Source organism: Cydia amplana, chromosome 4, assembly GCF_948474715.1.
Source record: "Cydia amplana chromosome 4, ilCydAmpl1.1, whole genome shotgun sequence".
Classification (NCBI taxonomy): domain Eukaryota; kingdom Metazoa; phylum Arthropoda; class Insecta; order Lepidoptera; family Tortricidae; genus Cydia; species Cydia amplana.
The window spans coordinates 2,707,401-2,725,381 of NC_086072.1; the positions used below are offsets into that span (position 1 = coordinate 2,707,401).

Here is a 17,981-nt window from a genome sequence, read left to right on the forward strand (position 1 = left end):
GCAGTCCGTATTGTGGGTAGTGGATAGGTCCATAAATTTAGTTAATGGTCATTATAAGTAAAAATTAGGTTACCTATTTTTAAATATTTAAATATGACTTTTTAAATTCCTTGAAGTGGAATAATATCTCCTACAAGCAAGAATACTTTATTGAAGCCAATAGGCAAAGTGGTGTACTGTGATTCGGAACATGATGCTTGATAGGGGCTGCTCCAAATTATATTTGATGTTTTCCTGATTAATAACAGACATCTAAATTATCAAATTGAATGCTTCTGTATTTCGTTGAAAATGTTTTAGTTACTAAACAGTAAACAAAAATTTAATTACATGAAAAAATCGAATCTTTTTATATTTTTTCAGGAATACGTTAACTACGTTGATCGTTAAAACCCGTTTTCGAACGTGTTCATAATTTTGCATTGCAATTGCAATTTAGTCGGATTATAGAAAACAAATGTCAAAGAGCGAGATATTTTATAATTCATTCTTTTTTAAATAATACCTTAACGACTTGTTTATTTAAACGTTGCGGAACAGAAAACATATTACTTCATCTGTGTATCTCATATACTGAGAATATCCTTCTATGCATTTGTACCATTTGGTAAGTAACCTCTCACGTCCTACGTAAGTTCATTGAGTGGTTACTAAACCTCTCTTTTGCCTTATAAAGACCGTGTAAACAAGACGTTTATGTGCTTGACCTCGATCTTGTGCAAATTATTCCATATGGTTGCTCTCACTAAACAAACAATGTAGTTACCTAAGAAGTTAACCTATACAATGTAAACATCATCATGAAGCTTTTTTATGAATGTGTTCTTTATCGTTTTAAACTAAAGATGCCACGAATATTCGGCAACTATTTGCCGCATATTCGGTATTCTGCCGAATGTTGCCAACTATTCGGCCGAATACCGAATATCTGTTCACCTACTTAAAAAGAAAAATTGCACAATAAAAATAACCAAAAACTATGTAGGTATATTTAGAATGTGTTCTTGGAAAGTTGTTAAATACGAAGACCATTTTTTTGAACATTTGTTGGTTAAAAAGCATTTTATTTTTATCATGAGTCTGATTTGTTTGACTCTATTCATTAATTCTGTTCAACAAAAATATATCTTAGCTAACGTCATTTAACGTTGAGCTTTGTTGGCGATCAGTTTTCATAATAATTGTGACTTAAAATGTTCGCTTGTCATGCCGAATATTTGGTCGCCGAATATTCGGTTTTCGGCCGAGAGAGGGGCCGAATATTCGGTATTCGGCCAAAACCACTATTCGGGGCATCTCTATTTTAAACTGGTTACATATATGTTCTACTTTTGCGATACTCTATGTCGTTCTCAGTCAGCTCAGATCATCATAAATATTTAAGAGCTATGCTCTTGTCGATGGAGTAATCGCCACTCTTCTCTTTGTTGGGCCAGCCTTTTCAGCCAGCCAGCTCAGATACCTCTGTACCTCTTAATAAAGTTGTAACCCACCTTGAACAGTAACTTCCTTTTTGATGCTTGCAATTTGCAAACTAGGTATTAAAGTAGGTTGGCAAGTGGGGCAGTGTGGGAAAGGTGGCACTGTATAAAAGGCATGTGCCATGTTGTATTACTTACTCAAATGAAATCATTAAGTTTACAGCTAATCCAACTTTATCGTAATGGTAGAGCTCAAAGGAGGCTTGAAATACAAGGATCAGGTTTGCTCCTATGGCAGAATCTATTTAATTCTGCAATTTTAATCATAGACACAGTTAGTTTAAAGCTTTGGTTTAAAGTTTAAAGTATTGTTCATATACAGCACCCAATAATACAATTGATGTTTGCTATTATTGTGCTATAAAAATCTGTTATTGTTTACTACAATACTTTCATGCATGAATCTAGTTACCTACATATTTGTACAGTTACTGGAATACCTCTGTCCTATGTCTATTATGTAAAATATAAATAAATATTTTTTGTAGAGCACAAAAAAAACCTTAACTGTTTTACATTTATTTACTTGTACATAGATGAAACTTGGAAATAATACAATACAATACAAATCCTCTTTATTGCACAACCCCAAAAAACATTTACAGAGAGATGCACATAATACATGAAGACAGAGGTAACAACAGGCGGTCTTATTGCTAAAGGCACTCTGTTCCAGACAACTTGTAATAAATTGTACAACGGGACTTAATCGCGTATCTAACTTTTAAGATTTACCTCCGACGTTTGGACGACGAATGGACAACGCCGTCCTCGAAACGTCGGAGGTAAATCTTTAAAGTTAGTGTAAAAATCGTGAAAGTTTAAATCACTGTAACTTGTAATAACTATTAAATTTTAAAATAAGCATCAAAATCATCCATTTGTTTGAGAGCTATGATGCCACAGACAGACAGACAAATATTGGCATTATATGTATAACACCCCTTTTTTTGGGTTGAAGTTAAAAACTGTAAAATGATGTTGTTCCAATTTCCAGATGTATTTCCAATGAAGCCACTGAATCCAATATGGGCTCTGCGAGGAGGCCCACGGCGCCGCGTGTCCACGTGGTCGCCGCTGGCCACGGCCTTCAACACCCGACCCAACTCCAGGCCTATCTTCGACTCCTTGAGGGAGCGGACAGTGAGTACTCTTTTTAGTCTTTTTCTGTTGTCTAAAACATTTCATCATCGTTACCAAAGAGAAATGGAAAGAGCTAGAGGAGGCCTTTGCCAAGTGGCACACTGAGCTTAGAGACATATTCTAACTCAGAACAAAAGGGCTTAATAGATAGATACCAAAGAGAATTTGAAATAGAGGCGGATTGTCAAATTAAATTATGTAGTCACAGTAAATTTACTGCCATTTTTAGACAGGAGATTAAAACTGTTACTTTTATATCAGTGAAAGAATAAGGGTCAAAGTCAAATGGCGTTCTAAAGCCCCGTCTCCATATCGCGCGGCAAGCTATCGAACATCGAACGAACGCTGCCGCGCGAGCCAATGTTCGATAGTTTGCCGCGCGATATGGAGACGGGGCTTTACAGTTTTAATCTGCTGTCGAAAGATGGCAGTAAATTTACTGTGGCTACATAATTTACCAAGACAGTAACTCTCTATAAACTCTGTGTTCTTTGATCATTACATAATAGTCTCACGTGAGTTGTATAGTTAGAATTACTTTGCTGTTTATTTTCAGGGCCTTTTCAACAAGCCGGAGCTGACCAGTTTCGAGGGTTTCACGATCCTAAAGGAGCAGGCCATCTCGGCCACCGATCGGTTGATCGACGAAGCCACGTCGGGCCCTTCACGCCCGATGGTCGAGGTTTTTGATGAGCTCTCAGATACGCTGTGCAAGGTGATTAACATCCTGATTACTTGTTGCCATGACCGAATTTAACACATTCATTGCCATCCAGCCAGACAAGACATCCGCGCCAGGACATTAAAATTTCGTCATATAAAGCTGTGGTACCACGATCCCGACTATCGGGTCGTCCGGCCTGGGAACGAAATTATAAAATACCCAGTAGTCGGGTTTTCGGCACTGAATGTGTTAAACTGTCGTGAAAAACATTAACCTAAAACCACTCACATGTTTAAGTCGCTCGTGCAACAAGTTTCGGAGAGCCTCCATTTTCAAGCACTAATAGTACATGAGTGAGTAGCGTTCACGATGGGCGCAGTTCAGTTACGCACGTTACACGTGAGTAGGGTTTGCACGACGGATCCGAAATGTATGGGAAGAACATTTCGGATCCGGATTGCAAACCCTACACGTGAGTTTAACCGTAATACCTATTAGCTTCTTGTTGACATAACTAGGTACTTTTTTGTGGCTAACTCTTTAGATTCAGATTTATTTATTTCTCAATAGCGATACAAAGTTTTCATTAATACAAACAAAAATATGCACACGTAGTGAGATCGTCAAGGTCGGTATGGTACGCTAAGTACACATTTTAACCTTTTGGACGCCAATGACCGATATATCCGCACCATAGGTTCAACGCCAAAGACCGATTAATCGGTCACATATCACAGAGCAACATAGACCTACGTGCATATGCATAAAGTTCAATTTCAGTTTTGACACTTCGGTGACGTGGCGTCAGCGTGACAGCTTTTGTGTTTGACACGGCGTCGAAAAGGTTAAACTATGAGTTTATTTTATAAATTCACCAAAAATGCCTCATGGTAAACTGTGGTAACAAGCTGTTTATTTAATAGGTCGTCTCAAGCTCTATTGTTTTTCACTGTTTGTCCAAAAAATGTCAATATATGATTGTAGGTGGCAGACTTGGCAGAGTTCGTCCGCATCGCGCACCCGCAGTCGCATTTCGCCGCCGCGGCTGAAGACGCCTGCATTAGTGTTAGTGGCGTTGTTGAAAAGTAAGTATAGTTGGTCAAACCAATCTGTCAGTCAATAAAAACAAAAAAATCTATACTCATCCTTTTCTTTTGGGTGCTAGTACAAGTGTAAGACTAAGATTGTATGATTCTCTCTGTCTATGTTTGAAATGAGACAGTCCTTTGACAAAGTGGAAGTGAGACGACGCGATCTGACCTCTCGCTCCCACTTATTTAGCTGTGTCCGTTTCTTCCTCAGGAAGGAATATGTTCAAAAAAATACCAATTAGGCAAGCACAATGTTATACGTCATCAAAATCACGTGACAGCTTGGAGCGTTTTAGGTGCGAAATTGAAACACTCTATTAATTAAACTCGATTTCTTATTTAAAATTAATGGAAATATAATTTTAATATATTTTTTGGCATAATTACGGGTCTATCTATAAAATTAAAACAGTTCTTAAAAATTTTCAACATCCCTATTGTCTTACTAGCTGTGCCCGTTTCTCCCTCAGGGAGGAGTATGTCAAAAAAAAATTAGCTATTAACCCTAGCTTTCTGTATGCAAAATTAAATGATAACAGTTAGGAAATTAGCCTTGAAAATGTAATTGGCAGTTTCTTTTTTATATTTTTTACATATAATAAGTGATAAAAAAAAAATCTCATTTTACCTGCAATCGGCTGTTTTAGCTGATCAGATGTTGTCTTTTTTCAGGGTTTTGAGAGTTCTTCCCTTAAATACTCTCTCTTGACTTTGACAGAATTTATCTTCTAGTGCCTCTGGTTCAGTATTTGCCACCTTTTGAGCCTACTCGGTTTGTCATTGGTGTTTACCAAGTGATATATTTTTTATATTATTATATAGCTTCATTTCTCGCACATCTGTTTTAAAAATTGACTGTTCTTTTGTTATGTTTTCGCGATGTGTGATCCCTTAAGGGTAAAAGCCTCCTCCATCTTTTTCCATTTCTCTTTGTCGGTAGCATTATTCTCCCAAGTCTTTCCTGCAATTGCTATGATGTCGTCAACCCATCGTTTTCTTTGTTTTCCTGAGTTTCGTTTGCCCAGTGGGCCTTTTGTGTGATATATTGAAGCACTAAAATATTAACTAAACCGAATTATTTCCAGACTAAATACTCACAAGGGGCTGTACGAGGCGCTCCGCGACTCCGTGAGACGCGGCAGCTCCGGCGACCGACACCTCGCCGACCTGTTCCTCTTCGACTTCGAGCAGAGTGGCATTCAGCTAGAAAACAATAAGAGGAAAAAGGTTCATTAAGCTTACTCATACTCATACTCATAATCTTTATTGCATATCACATTGTATCTTAACCTATTGCATAGAATCGTGTACAACATGACACCCTGTAGGGCACAGCAAACAGTTTATTCAAGAGGAGATCGAGTTTTTTGTACATGATGTTATTTATTTATACTTAAATGTTATTTATTGTATAGGGGTACTTTTTTAATTGCAATTATTCGTCGTGAAAAAATTAATTTAATGTATAATAAGCTTTTTTAATGAGGTGATCTTTTAGTTTTTTTAAAAAATCATTGTCGGACTTAGTGTTATTTATTTCGTTACTAATTTTATTAAATATTTTTATTGCCATTGAGTTTGGACTTTTTGAATGTAGTTTTAGTTTTGAGGGTATTACCTGCACCAGCTTATTTTGAAACCTGCTGGCGTAACGTCGGGGTATAGCTGAATGTTTGGTATAAAATTGAGGGTATTTTTTTACAAACTTACAGGTTTCCAAAATGTATATTGATGTTAAGGTAAGTATTTTTAGATCGATGAAGTGTGTCTTAGTACTTTCCGGTATATTTATGTTTGCCAAAATTCGTACACATTTTTTTTGTAATATAAATAGGCTTTCCACGTCTGTGCTATTCCCCCATAGAATTACACCATAGGTAAGCCAAGCATGGGCATAGGAATAGTAAGCTGTTAAGGCGGTGTTGAGGTCGCATGCTTTTTTTAATTCGCGTAAGGCATACGTGAACTGGGACAATTTCGTTTTTATTTTTGCTACATGCGCTTTCCAATTAACATTGCAGTCGACTTCGAACCCTAGAAGAGGAGCGGTATCTACACATTCTAATTGTATATTATTGAAGGCGAAATCAATATTAAGGGGGGTTTTTTGATAAGGCCTAAACTGTAAGATTTTTGTTTTTGTGAAATTTACTTCCAAGTTGTGATCCGATAACCAGTCAACTACGTTTGTTAATAAAGTGGTTAAGTCTTGTGTTATGTTATGGTCGTCTGTACACGATGTGAGGATGGAGATATCGTCGGCAAATAAAGTACACGCCTGCTGTATAGTTTTTGGAAGGTCGTTGATGTATATTAAAAAAAGGAGACATCCTATTGAGCTTCCTTGAGGTATGGAATGTTTTATATATTTTAAATCCGAATGGGTGTAATTTATTTCGCCATTATTTTCATCGTAGTTTTGTATTTCTATGCATTGCTGACGATTTTCAAGGTACGATCTGAACCAATTATGCGGAATACCTCTAACACCTATCCCATATAATTTCTGTAATAGGATATTATACTGGACACGGTCGTACGCTTTCGTCATATCGAGCAGAATTCCGATCGCGTATTGTTTATTATTTATAAACAATACGCTTTCTTTGTTACTTACTGTAACCATTTTAATTCCTACTAAACGCTTGCTTATAATTTTATTATCAGTAAGACACATTCCCTCGCTACGCTTAAGATGCTCCGCTAGAATTTAACACGTCTTTCTTGTGTTTTTAGAGTTTCGTACCTTAAAGGAAAAAAACTGAATCCTTACAGGGCTTACAATGTAAGCCCTATATGTCATATAGGATCACTCATGCGTCTGTCCGTCCATTTATCACAGCCATTCGCTACGAAACTACCGTCAAACCTATAACCTAGTCTTTTCTGCTTTGCCTTAAGGTTGACTGGTAGAGAATGCTTCATGGCATTAAGTTCGCCTTTTGTACATTAAGATGTTCTTATGTGCAATAAAGTTTAAATAAATAAATGTTTAAAATTAATTTAGATGTGATTAGATTAATTAGATAAAAAGTTAAAACTTGCACTTCACTGGCTATTTCTACTGTTTGCTTCAGGTTGTAGGCCTAAACAACTTGATACTTCAAACCGGGCAGCGCTTCATGGCCGGCGCGGCACGGCCGCGGCGAGTTCCAAGGGAGGTGGTGCCACAAAACGTTCGCCAGTTGTAAGTATCAAGTAGCTTTTAAAAACGTCCTTCACAGTATGTGGTTTTGTAAAGGCATTATTAGACTATTAACCTTTTGACTGCCAAAAACGTCAATTGATACGCGCGGCTATCGTCTAATTTCAACCTTCATGCGTTCTGACAACATAACAAGGTGAAGCGTCACACACGAAAGGCTCTCACTTATTCACGGGTTAAAATTGGTTGGTGTTTTCAGGTGACACTCACCTTATTTCTACTTGTTACGACCAGAAAGCCATTTTCAGATACAAAAACCGGTCAAGTGCGAGTCAGACTCGCGTTCGCGCGTCGCGCGCGTAGGGTTTCGTACATTACCCAATTTTAACATGGTATTTTTTATGTGGATCGTGAATGAAATGTTTTTAAAAACCCGATCAAAAACTACGTAATTAAGTCCGACTCACGCTTGACTGCACATTTTTAATAGGTTTTCCTGACATCTACAGGTAAAGAACATTTTGTGTATTTTTTTTTTCAAAATTTTAGACCTAGTAGTTTCGGAGATAAAGGGGAGAAACAGACGTATGAGTGATCCTATAAGGGTTCTGTTTTTCTTTTTGAGGTACGGCACCCTAAAAGGCTAAAGTTAGCTAAATTAAGTTAGTTCTAGCCGTGTCTGAATCTAAAAGTCACCTTTAACAGTACACTATTTGTTCCAGTTTCAGCACAGAAGGCGACGACATAATCGTGAGCGGAGTGTACGCGGAGTGCGGCGAGGCGGCCGCCCGTGAGGCCGCGTACCGACTGTACCTGGCCCCGGACAGTCAGCAAGACGAACTGCTGACTACTACGTTAGATGCTAGGCATGAGTTGGCTGAACTATGCGGTTTTGGATGCTATGCTGACAGGTAGGAAAATTCTGTGTACACATACGCACACAAACAAATATCATCGGTCCAACAGCTGCCGGGGGGGGGGGGGGGCTGAAATTGGAAGCGCCGCACCGATTGTGAATTCAGATGTCGGAAGGCGCCTAGGAGAAAAACAGCTTTTTGCGTTATGTATCGTTTTTAGTAATAATAATTTACTAGCGACCCGCCCGGGCTTCGTACGGGTTGTTAACAAATTATACACAAACCTTCCTCAAGAATCACTCTATCGATAGGTGAAAACCGCATGAAAATCCGTTCAGTAGTTTTTGAGTTTATCGCGAACATACAAACAGACGCGACGAGCAACTTTGTTTTATAAGGTGTAGTGATTAAATTCACACATTATTACTATTATTCAGTTCAAAAGTAATTTGTATGTTTGTTATGTTGCATTAAACTAATAAATAAATACTGAAAAACACGTCTTACATTTTACCTCCATCCGACATTTGATATCGATCCGGCAGTGTGAAAACGCTCTTAGACCGCTCATTTGATAAAGAATTCTTGTTACAGAGCAATAAAAGCCAGCACAATGGAGACGGCAGCCAACGTCCGCCAGTTCCTCGACACACTCTCCGACCACCTCCACGACCGAGCCCAGCTAGACTTCGACGCCATGCTCAAAATGAAAACTAAAGAAACGCCCTATCTAGACACACTCTCGTGCTGGGACACCCCGTATTTCACACACAAGGCTAAGACACAATTGCTAAATGTGGCTAATTCGGATTTTAGCCCGTATTTTTCGCTTGGCGGTTGCATGGAGGGACTGAATATGCTGTGTCAGGAACTGTATGGAATCAGTTTGCAGTCTGAAGAGATGTTACCAGGTGAGATTATAGTATTTACTACAGCGAATAGTGATATGAAGAGATTCTGTGTGAAATAAATAATAGTAGTTTATGCAACAGTGATATAATAAGGGTTCTTAAAATTCAAGGGTCGAAGTTACAAAACGAGACGTAGTCGAGTTTTGTAAAAAAAGACCCGAGAATTTTAAGAACCAATTATGAGCTGTTGCATACATTACTTTTTCTATGACAGCTGCAGCAAAAAAAAAAAAAAAAAAAGAGTTATTATTAAAAAAAAGAGTTATTATTAAAAAAAAGAGTTATTATTTAAAAAAAATTGAGTTATTATTTAAAAAAAAAGAGTTATTATTGTAAATGAAAACATACCTCTTTCAATCAAGATGATCGGAACTTGTATCTTTAAAAAAAATAAAGCAGTTGTATTATACTCATAAGATGACTGCTAGCAGTCATCTTATGAGCCTATAGACAAATCATTCAAATGACATTGCTTTAGATATCACTGTCAGTCATTTAATTGACACATTTAAGTGCTGGAGTAGAAAAAATATTATAGGACAATCTGACACAAACCGGCTTAGTCCCACAGTAAGCTCAACAAGGCTAGTGCTATGTGTATATTCTAGGTATATGTACAAAACTATTAACTCAGGATTTTTTTTTATTCAGAAACTTATGGACCGCTTAAAAACTCTTGTTATTTTTTATTTTATTAAATCCATGACATTATTTGGTTCATAGTTTTATTTTTATCTATATTCTAAAGAACTAGACTGATATCGGAATGTCATCATAGATAGAACTCGAGATTTATAGCCTCATAATAATATATGTCTCATAAGAAGAAGAAATACAAATAATCGTACACTTCTCTTCTCTCTGTCTGATCTCATCATCTTAATCTCAGACCAGTCAACGTCACATAACTGCAAAACTTTCTAGCAATTGAAACAAACCCTTTGAACGTCACGCTTACCGTGTGCGGCGGCCGTGAACCTTGTCGGAAAATGAAAATAGTTGGTCAAACCAATTTGTCAGTAAATAAGAACAAAAAAAACTATACTCATCCTTTTCTTTTGGGTGCTAGTACTAGTGTGAAATGAGACAGTCCTTTGACAAACTATATATAAATAACTAAGTTTGAATATTCTACAGGCGAATCCTGGGCCGGGGACGTGTACAAGCTAGCCGTGGTGCACGAGAGCGAGGGTCTCCTGGGCCACATATACTGCGACCTGTACGAGCGCCGCGGCAAGCCGCACCAGGACTGCCACTTCACCATCCAGGGCGGGAAGTTACTGCCCGACGGCAGTTACCAGGTCGGTTGCATGGTTACGTTCTCCTGGGTCACTCTAAATTTGAATATTCTACAGGCGAATCTTGGGCCGGGGACGTGTACAAGCTAGCCGTGGTGCACGAGAGCGAGCGTCTCCTGGGCCACATATACTGCGACCTGTACGAGCGCCGCGGCAAGCCACACCAGGACTGCCACTTTACCATACAGGGCGGGAAGTTACTGCCCGATGGCAGTTACCAGGTCGGTTGCATGGTTACGTTCTCCTGGGTCACTCTAAATTTGAATATTCTACAGGCGAATCTTGGGCCCCGGACGTGTACAAGCTAGCCGTGGTGCACGAGAGCGAGCGTCTCCTGGGCCACATATACTGCGACCTGTACGAGCGGCGCGGCAAGCCACACCAGGACTGCCACTTCACCATCCAGGGCTGGAAGTTGCTGCCCGACGGCAGTTACCAGGTCGGTTGCATGGTTACGTTCTCCTGGGTCACTCTAAATTTGAATATTCTACAGGCGAATCTTGGGCCGGGGACGTGTACAAGCTAGCCGTGGTGCACGAGAGCGAGGGTCTCCTGGGCCACATATACTGCGACCTGTACGAGCGGCGCGGCAAGCCACACCAGGACTGCCACTTCACCATCCAGGGCGGGAAGTTACTGCCCGATGGCAGTTACCAGGTCGGTTGCATGGTTACGTTCTCCTGGGTCACTCTAAAAAGTATTAAACCTTTATAAGGCAAAGAATATATTTCCCACGTGATTTTGAACTTTGTGTTAAAGTGATAGGGTTCAGTTTTGAATAATATCGGACATGCTTTTTGTGCTTAGTTAAGTCCTTTCAAGCATGTAAGTAGAACGTGGTACAACATATCTTATAACAAGCTTTGTGATTTGTTGCAAGATTCATTCATTGTATTATACAGGAGCTTCTTAATCTGGCCAAATATACCCACAAGTATAATCAATATAAAATCTTTGTAACGCAGAAAAACACATACGAAAGTAATCGTTTTTTTTTGGACGGAACAGCTCGTCCATATTACTGTCCGAAAATTTGTCCTTACAATATATTACATATAAAAATATCACCTTTGTTTTACATCCCTGAGAATAAAATTACAGTTCGATTGGTCAATTTACTCCTCATTCATCCTGCTTTTTTATGATATAGGAAGCAAACGACCAGACGAATCGCCTGATGGTAAGCGATTACCGTCGCCCATGGGAACTTGCTATACCAAAGGGGTTATAAGTGCGTTGCCGGCCTTTGCGGTGGGAATACACTGTTTTTTTTTTGAAGGTTGTAAGGAAGGTTGGAGAAAATCGAACTGTCATCTTAGTTTCTTGGAGTTAGAGCCTTATAGCCCGGGCCTAAATAGGGATGATGACACATGTTGAATTTTATAACAAAATCTAGTAAAATAGATAGCAAACGAGCAATTTATCACAATAATGTGGATATTAAAATAAAATATTGAAAAATTACAAAAATACAGGACCTGAAAGTTTCAAAATTTAAGTGTTTTTTTAACTTCCAATAACGATAAAAGTAAGGGTACCATTCGATTCCTTACATTTCATCCAAAAAAATATTGTGTAGCAACTATATACATAAACGCAATATTTCACCGACAAAAACGCAATTTTCTTTGTCCATACTACAAGATGGGCTCCCAGAGACCTTGACGTCACGTTCCCTTGCCGTTTTGTATAGGGCGTTTCGCGAGTGAAGTGCGACTGTCGAACTTTGACTACAATTTCTGACTTTTGTGTTACTTTAATGCAATGGGTCCCATATAGACATTTGATCCTAAAAATAAACCCGATCGATTGATACCATAAATGAAAATTAGTCATGTAGCCTATTAACCAGCCTTCAAACGAAGGAGTTCTTGAGGGCGTTCGCGGAGAGGTTTGACTGCCAGTACCTGAATCACTGTCATATGATTCACGTGCTGGTGTCCAAGCCACTCTAAGGATTTGTGTTAGAATAGGTTATGTAGGTAATATAATTGTTATATTTTGATTTTAATTTATGTTAATGTAATTTAGTTTAGTTTATATTTAATTTTAATGTAATATTATAATGTAATATGATCCTATGTTGGTCGAAATAAATAAATTTTTATTATTATTCTCTTTATTTATTTATCATCTTAAGTTAGGTTAATTTATAATATGGATATAAAAATAAAATACAAAAACACTTACAAAAACAATACAAAATACTTATAAACATATTATAAAAAAACCTAACCTAGGGTGCCGCCAGCAGCGGGGCAAGGCCCAAGCTGCCGGTGGTCAGGGCTGCAGAGAGAGGAACCGACGGACTATCCGCGCCGTGTCCAAGATCACCGCCTTCTGCATCTGACCCTTGATCCAACCACCTAGCGAGAGTCTCTCAAGATGTTGGTCGAGACTCTTCGCTATTAGACCGTTCGCTGAAACAACTATCGGGACAATGATCGTCGAATCAACATCCCACATGGCGGTTATCTCGTGAGCCAAGTCTAGGTACTTACTGGACTTGTCCTTCTCGGCTTTCACGAGATTCTCATCATGGGGGATGGTGATGTCAACGAGCACGGCCCGGCGTTGCGCTCGATCTATTATCACAATGTCAGGCTTATTGGCTACAATAGTCCTGTCAGTGATAATAGATCGATCCCAATAGAGCGTGGCACGGCCATTCTCGAGAACCGGCACAGGTGAATACTTGTAGTACGGTACTTCGCGGTCCACAAGACCGTATAGAAGAGCAAGCTGCTGGTGAATAATCCTGGCTACGAGATTATGTCTGTGCAAGTACTCGCCGTTAGCAAGATGAGAACAACCGGAAATGATATGCCTGAGTGACTCTCCGGGACGGCGGCATGCCCGACAAATGTCGACCGTACCGTCCCTCAGGATATATTTCCGATAGTTGTTCGTCATCATTACTTCGTCCGCAATTGCACAGGCAAAACCCTCGGTTTCTCCGAAGAGGTCCCCGAATCGTAACCAGTTCACCGACGCGAGCAGGTCCACATCGGGTCCCGTGAGGGCCTTGTAGAACCGCCCGTGTAGCACCTTACTCTCCCATGCCGCCTTGCGATCCGCAGTACTTAGTACCACAGGTTTGCGCCAGTTCTCGTTTGCCAAGGAGAGCGGCGTGAGGTTCCTGTCTACTGCCACCACATCACGATGCATCCCACACTCGTTGTTAAGGAAATAATTCCTGAGATTGTACACCTCGCGGTTGTGGAGATCCTTGGCGTTTAGGAAGCCTCGGCCTCCACATTTCCGTGGGATGTACAATCTCATAACCGACGAGCGTGGGTGTAGCATGCGATGTGCGGTGAGCAGTGATCGGACCCTCCGATCCAGGGCGTCCAGCTCGGTCTGAGTCCACCTTAGTATGCCAAAGGAGTATGTGAGTAGGGGCATTACCCAGGCGTTGAAGGCGCGCACTTTGTTGCCTCCTGACAAAAGACTGTTAAGGACTTTTGTGAGCCGACTGAAAAAGCGCTCCTTCACCGACCGTCTAATACCCTCGTCCTCAATACCCAACGACTGTGACATACCAAGGTATTTGTAGGTTTCTGATTCAGAGATAGATCTGAAAGACATTGTCTCAGAAGGTTGTAAATTTGTTGAATTTACAACCCTCCCCCGCTGTACATGCATAACCGCACATTTATCGACACCAAACTCCATGTTGATGGCACTACTGAAGACTTCGGTGGTGTTCAGTAGCTCCTTCAAGTCTTGGTTATTTGGTGCAAATAATTTGAGGTCATCCATGTACAGAAGGTGAGAGATGACTTCACCCTCTCTCCGAAGCCGGCAACCTAGACCCAAATCCTTCAGCAGGGTGCTGAGGGGATTCAGAGCTAGGCAGAACCATAGGGGACTCAGACTATCACCCTGAAATATTCCTCGCTCAATCCTTATGAAATCCTGCGGGCCAGGGCGGTCATCCCCGCCTCCTGGTTGACGAAGGACTGTGGTCCACTGCCTCATACATGCGCTTAGAAAGGCTCTCAAAGCTGCATCAACTTTATACAACTCTAAGACCCTCCCCAGCCATGAATGAGGCACCGAATCATAGGCCTTCTTATAGTCAATCCAAGCGGCCGAGAGGGCCTCCTTGTTCCGCCGGATTTGTTGGCAAATGGTCATGTCTATGAGGAGGAGCTCTTTAGTACCACGGGACCCAACCCTACATCCATTTTGAGCGGGGGCCAAAATATTGTTAGCGACAATGTGCGCGTTGATTTTTGTCCTCAAAATGGATGTAAGGAGCTTATAGAGTGTAGGTAAGCACGTGATGGGTCTGTAATTCTTCGCTTCCGTGGTACTACCGGACTTATAGAGCAGGAAGGTGACACCAGTTGCTAAGGAAGGTGGGAGAGAACCAAGCTCAAGGGCTTGTTGAAATTGTGCTGCCAAGCACGAGTGCGAGCATCGGAACCATTTTAGCCAGAAGTTGTGCAATCCATCCGGCCCAGGACTTTTCCAGTTCTGGGCCGTGCGGATGGCACAACTTACGTCATCGGGGGTGATAGTGACTACCCCCATAGGTTCGATGGACTCGCATTCACGCTCGACAACATTCATCCAACTCCCCTCGGTGTGTCCGACAGGCACCGACCAGATGCTACGCCAAAAGTCAGTCATGACAGTAGGATCCGGCGGCTGCGTGTCGGACTCACGAAGGTTAGTTTCCTCCCACTTTCGGTACACCTTCCTTTGGTCACTCTGGAAAAGACGATTCTGCTGGAATCGATCCACACGCTCTCTGTAGCGGCGAATACGGTTTGCCCATGCATAGACTTTCTGCTTAAGAAAGTCGATGCGCTCCGTGATATTGGCAATATAGTCGCGGGGCTCAATACCCGTCCCCACGAACGCCTGATTCACAAAGCGCATTACTCGGGGGCGGTTATTGCCCCCCCTAAAGCAGATCAGCTTTGCAATCAGAGTCCTAAAAGAGCTGATACGTCGCTCGATCCGTATTTGCCATGCGGGGGCACCTCCGGCGGTCCTAGGTGCACGTTCAGAGTCCGGAAGCTTGACTCGTGCAACACGGCACGCCGCGATGGCTCCGCAATACATGATCGCGTGCGTATCATCTAAATCTTTACTAGTCCGTAGATATGGCTCTAGTAAAGCGTTTAGGGCTCCCATTAGCGCTAGATTGCGTCTATTCATAGGCAAACGTGGTAATCGTGGCCTAGTGTTGGGAGCGGAGCGATACTGCGTAATCGCCTCATCCAGAGTCCTCCTCAATTGCTCATTGGCTGTACTACTCACACACTGCGCGATCTCCTCCTCGTCGGCGCTGAGATCCACCCGCGGTGCCCCCGGTGCCTGGTCGGGTGTCGGCACCGGATCCGGCGACGTCGCGGGCGGGTCCTGCGCCAAGGTGGAGGCCGCGCAAGCAGAGAGAGCCTCCAGGCGAAGCCGATCAAGTGTCGAGTCATCCAACCGCTTTAGCCGCTGAATGACGCGCACCTGATCCGATAATCGCTGCTCCGACACGGTGATGGTGGGTTCAAGAACCTGAAACAGAGGCAGTATTCTTGAACGATAGGCGGATAGTTGTGTTCCCCCCTCTGTAGCCCCATAATAGGCGCGCATGACGTTCTCGTTCATTTGTCGAGTCCATCGCATGCGTCGCACTATACCACCGGTAGCGGGAGCCGTGGGCGGGGCAAGATGTCCCGCAGGCCCCAAGCGTGCCGGCAGCGGTGGCCGCCCTCGTCGCGCAGGTGGTCGTGGCGGCGGCGGCGGCGGCCCGTTCTCGTCACTGGACCCGTCTGTGTCAGGCGCCGTTGCGAACTCGTCGCCTGACGACGGTGTGGACGAGGAACTGGACGAGGCGGGCGGGGGTGGTGGGCGTGCGTTGTTGGTCGACTCCGCTGCACGTTTTTGACTCCTCGTAATCATCGTTTCATACTTTTTTACCGTTTTGCCGTAATATTGTGTTGACCGTTTTGTCAAACAAATGTCATGTCCGTGGCGTGTGTATAGAATTTGAGTCACACGTATTATAGTCGATATTTTATGTTTTCACATATTTATCCAGGTCAAAGGTTCATTTGATGGCAAAATACACAATAGTTTTAACAATAAAAACGTATAAAAATATAATTATAGCAAATAAGATTTACGAGACGTCTGTCATTGTCAGAGCGGTTTTTTTTTTTTTTTTTTTTTAATTATTACTTCTCTTTATTTATTTTTGGTCTTAAGTTAGGTTATTTTATAATATGGATATAAAAATAAAATACAAAAACACTTACAAAAACAATACAAAATACTTATAAACATATTATAAAAAACCTAACCTAGGGTGCCGCCAGCAGCGGGGCAAGGCCCAAGCTGCCGGTGGTCAGGGCTGCAGAGAGAGGAACCGGCGGACTATCCGCGCCGTGTCCAAGATCACCGCCTTCTGCATCTGACCCTTGATCCAACCACCTAGCGAGAGTCTCTCAAGATGTTGGTCGAGACTCTTCGCTATTAGACCGTTCACTGAAACGACTATCGGGACAATGATCGTCGAATCAACATCCCACATGGCGGTTATCTCGTGAGCCAAGTCTAGGTACTTGCTGGACTTGTCCTTCTCGGCTCTCACGAGATTCTCATCATGGGGGATGGTGATGTCAACGAGCACGGCCCGGCGTTGCGATCGATCTATTATCACAATGTCAGGCTTATTGGCTACAATAGTCCTGTCAGTGATGACAGATCGATCCCAATAGAGCGTGGCACGACCATTCTCGAGAACTGGCGCAGGTGAATACTTGTAGTACGGTACTTCGCGGTTCACAAGGCCGTATAGAAGAGCAAGCTGCTGGTGTATAATCCTGGCTACGAGATTATGTCTGTGCAAGTACTCGCCGTTCGCAAGATGAGAACAACCGGAAATGATATGCCTGAGTGACTCTCCGGGACGACGGCATGCCCGACAAATGTCGACCGTACCGTCCTTCAGGATATATTTCCGATAGTTGTTCGTCATCATTACTTCGTCCGCAATTGCACAGGCAAAACCCTCGGTTTCTCCGAAGAGGTCCCCGAATCGTAACCAGTTCACCGACGCGAGCAGGTCCACATCGGGTCCCGTGAGGGCCTTGTAGAACCGCCCGTGTAGCACCTTACTCTCCCATGCCGCCTTGCGATCCGCAGTACTTAGTACCACAGGTTTGCGCCAGTTCTCGTTTGCCAAGGAGAGCGGCGTGAGGTTCCTGTCTACTGCCACCACATCACGATGCATCCCACACTCGTTGTTAAGGAAATAATTCCTGAGATTGTACACCTCGCGGTTGTGGAGATCCTTGGCGTTTAGGAAGCCTCGGCCTCCACATTTCCGTGGGATGTACAATCTCATAACTGACGAGCGTGGGTGTAGCATGCGATGCGCG

At 42.2% G+C, this 17,981-nt stretch overlaps 1 protein-coding gene across 1 annotated transcript in view; it reads left to right on the forward strand.

Moving 5' to 3' along the window:
* The first annotated feature begins 435 nt into the window (after nt 1-435).
* Nucleotides 436-17,981, forward strand: part of LOC134663108 (mitochondrial intermediate peptidase) — a 39,290-nt gene continuing 21,744 nt past the window's right edge. The window contains exons 1-9 of the mRNA XM_063519441.1: nt 436-607; nt 2,479-2,624; nt 3,181-3,339; nt 4,273-4,373; nt 5,465-5,606; nt 7,457-7,566; nt 8,247-8,435; nt 8,976-9,292; nt 10,430-10,593. Of these exons, the coding sequence (XP_063375511.1) occupies nt 2,490-2,624; nt 3,181-3,339; nt 4,273-4,373; nt 5,465-5,606; nt 7,457-7,566; nt 8,247-8,435; nt 8,976-9,292; nt 10,430-10,593 (1,317 nt within the window). The 5' untranslated portion in view covers nt 436-607; nt 2,479-2,489. The remainder of the gene's footprint in view (nt 608-2,478; nt 2,625-3,180; nt 3,340-4,272; nt 4,374-5,464; nt 5,607-7,456; nt 7,567-8,246; nt 8,436-8,975; nt 9,293-10,429; nt 10,594-17,981) is intronic.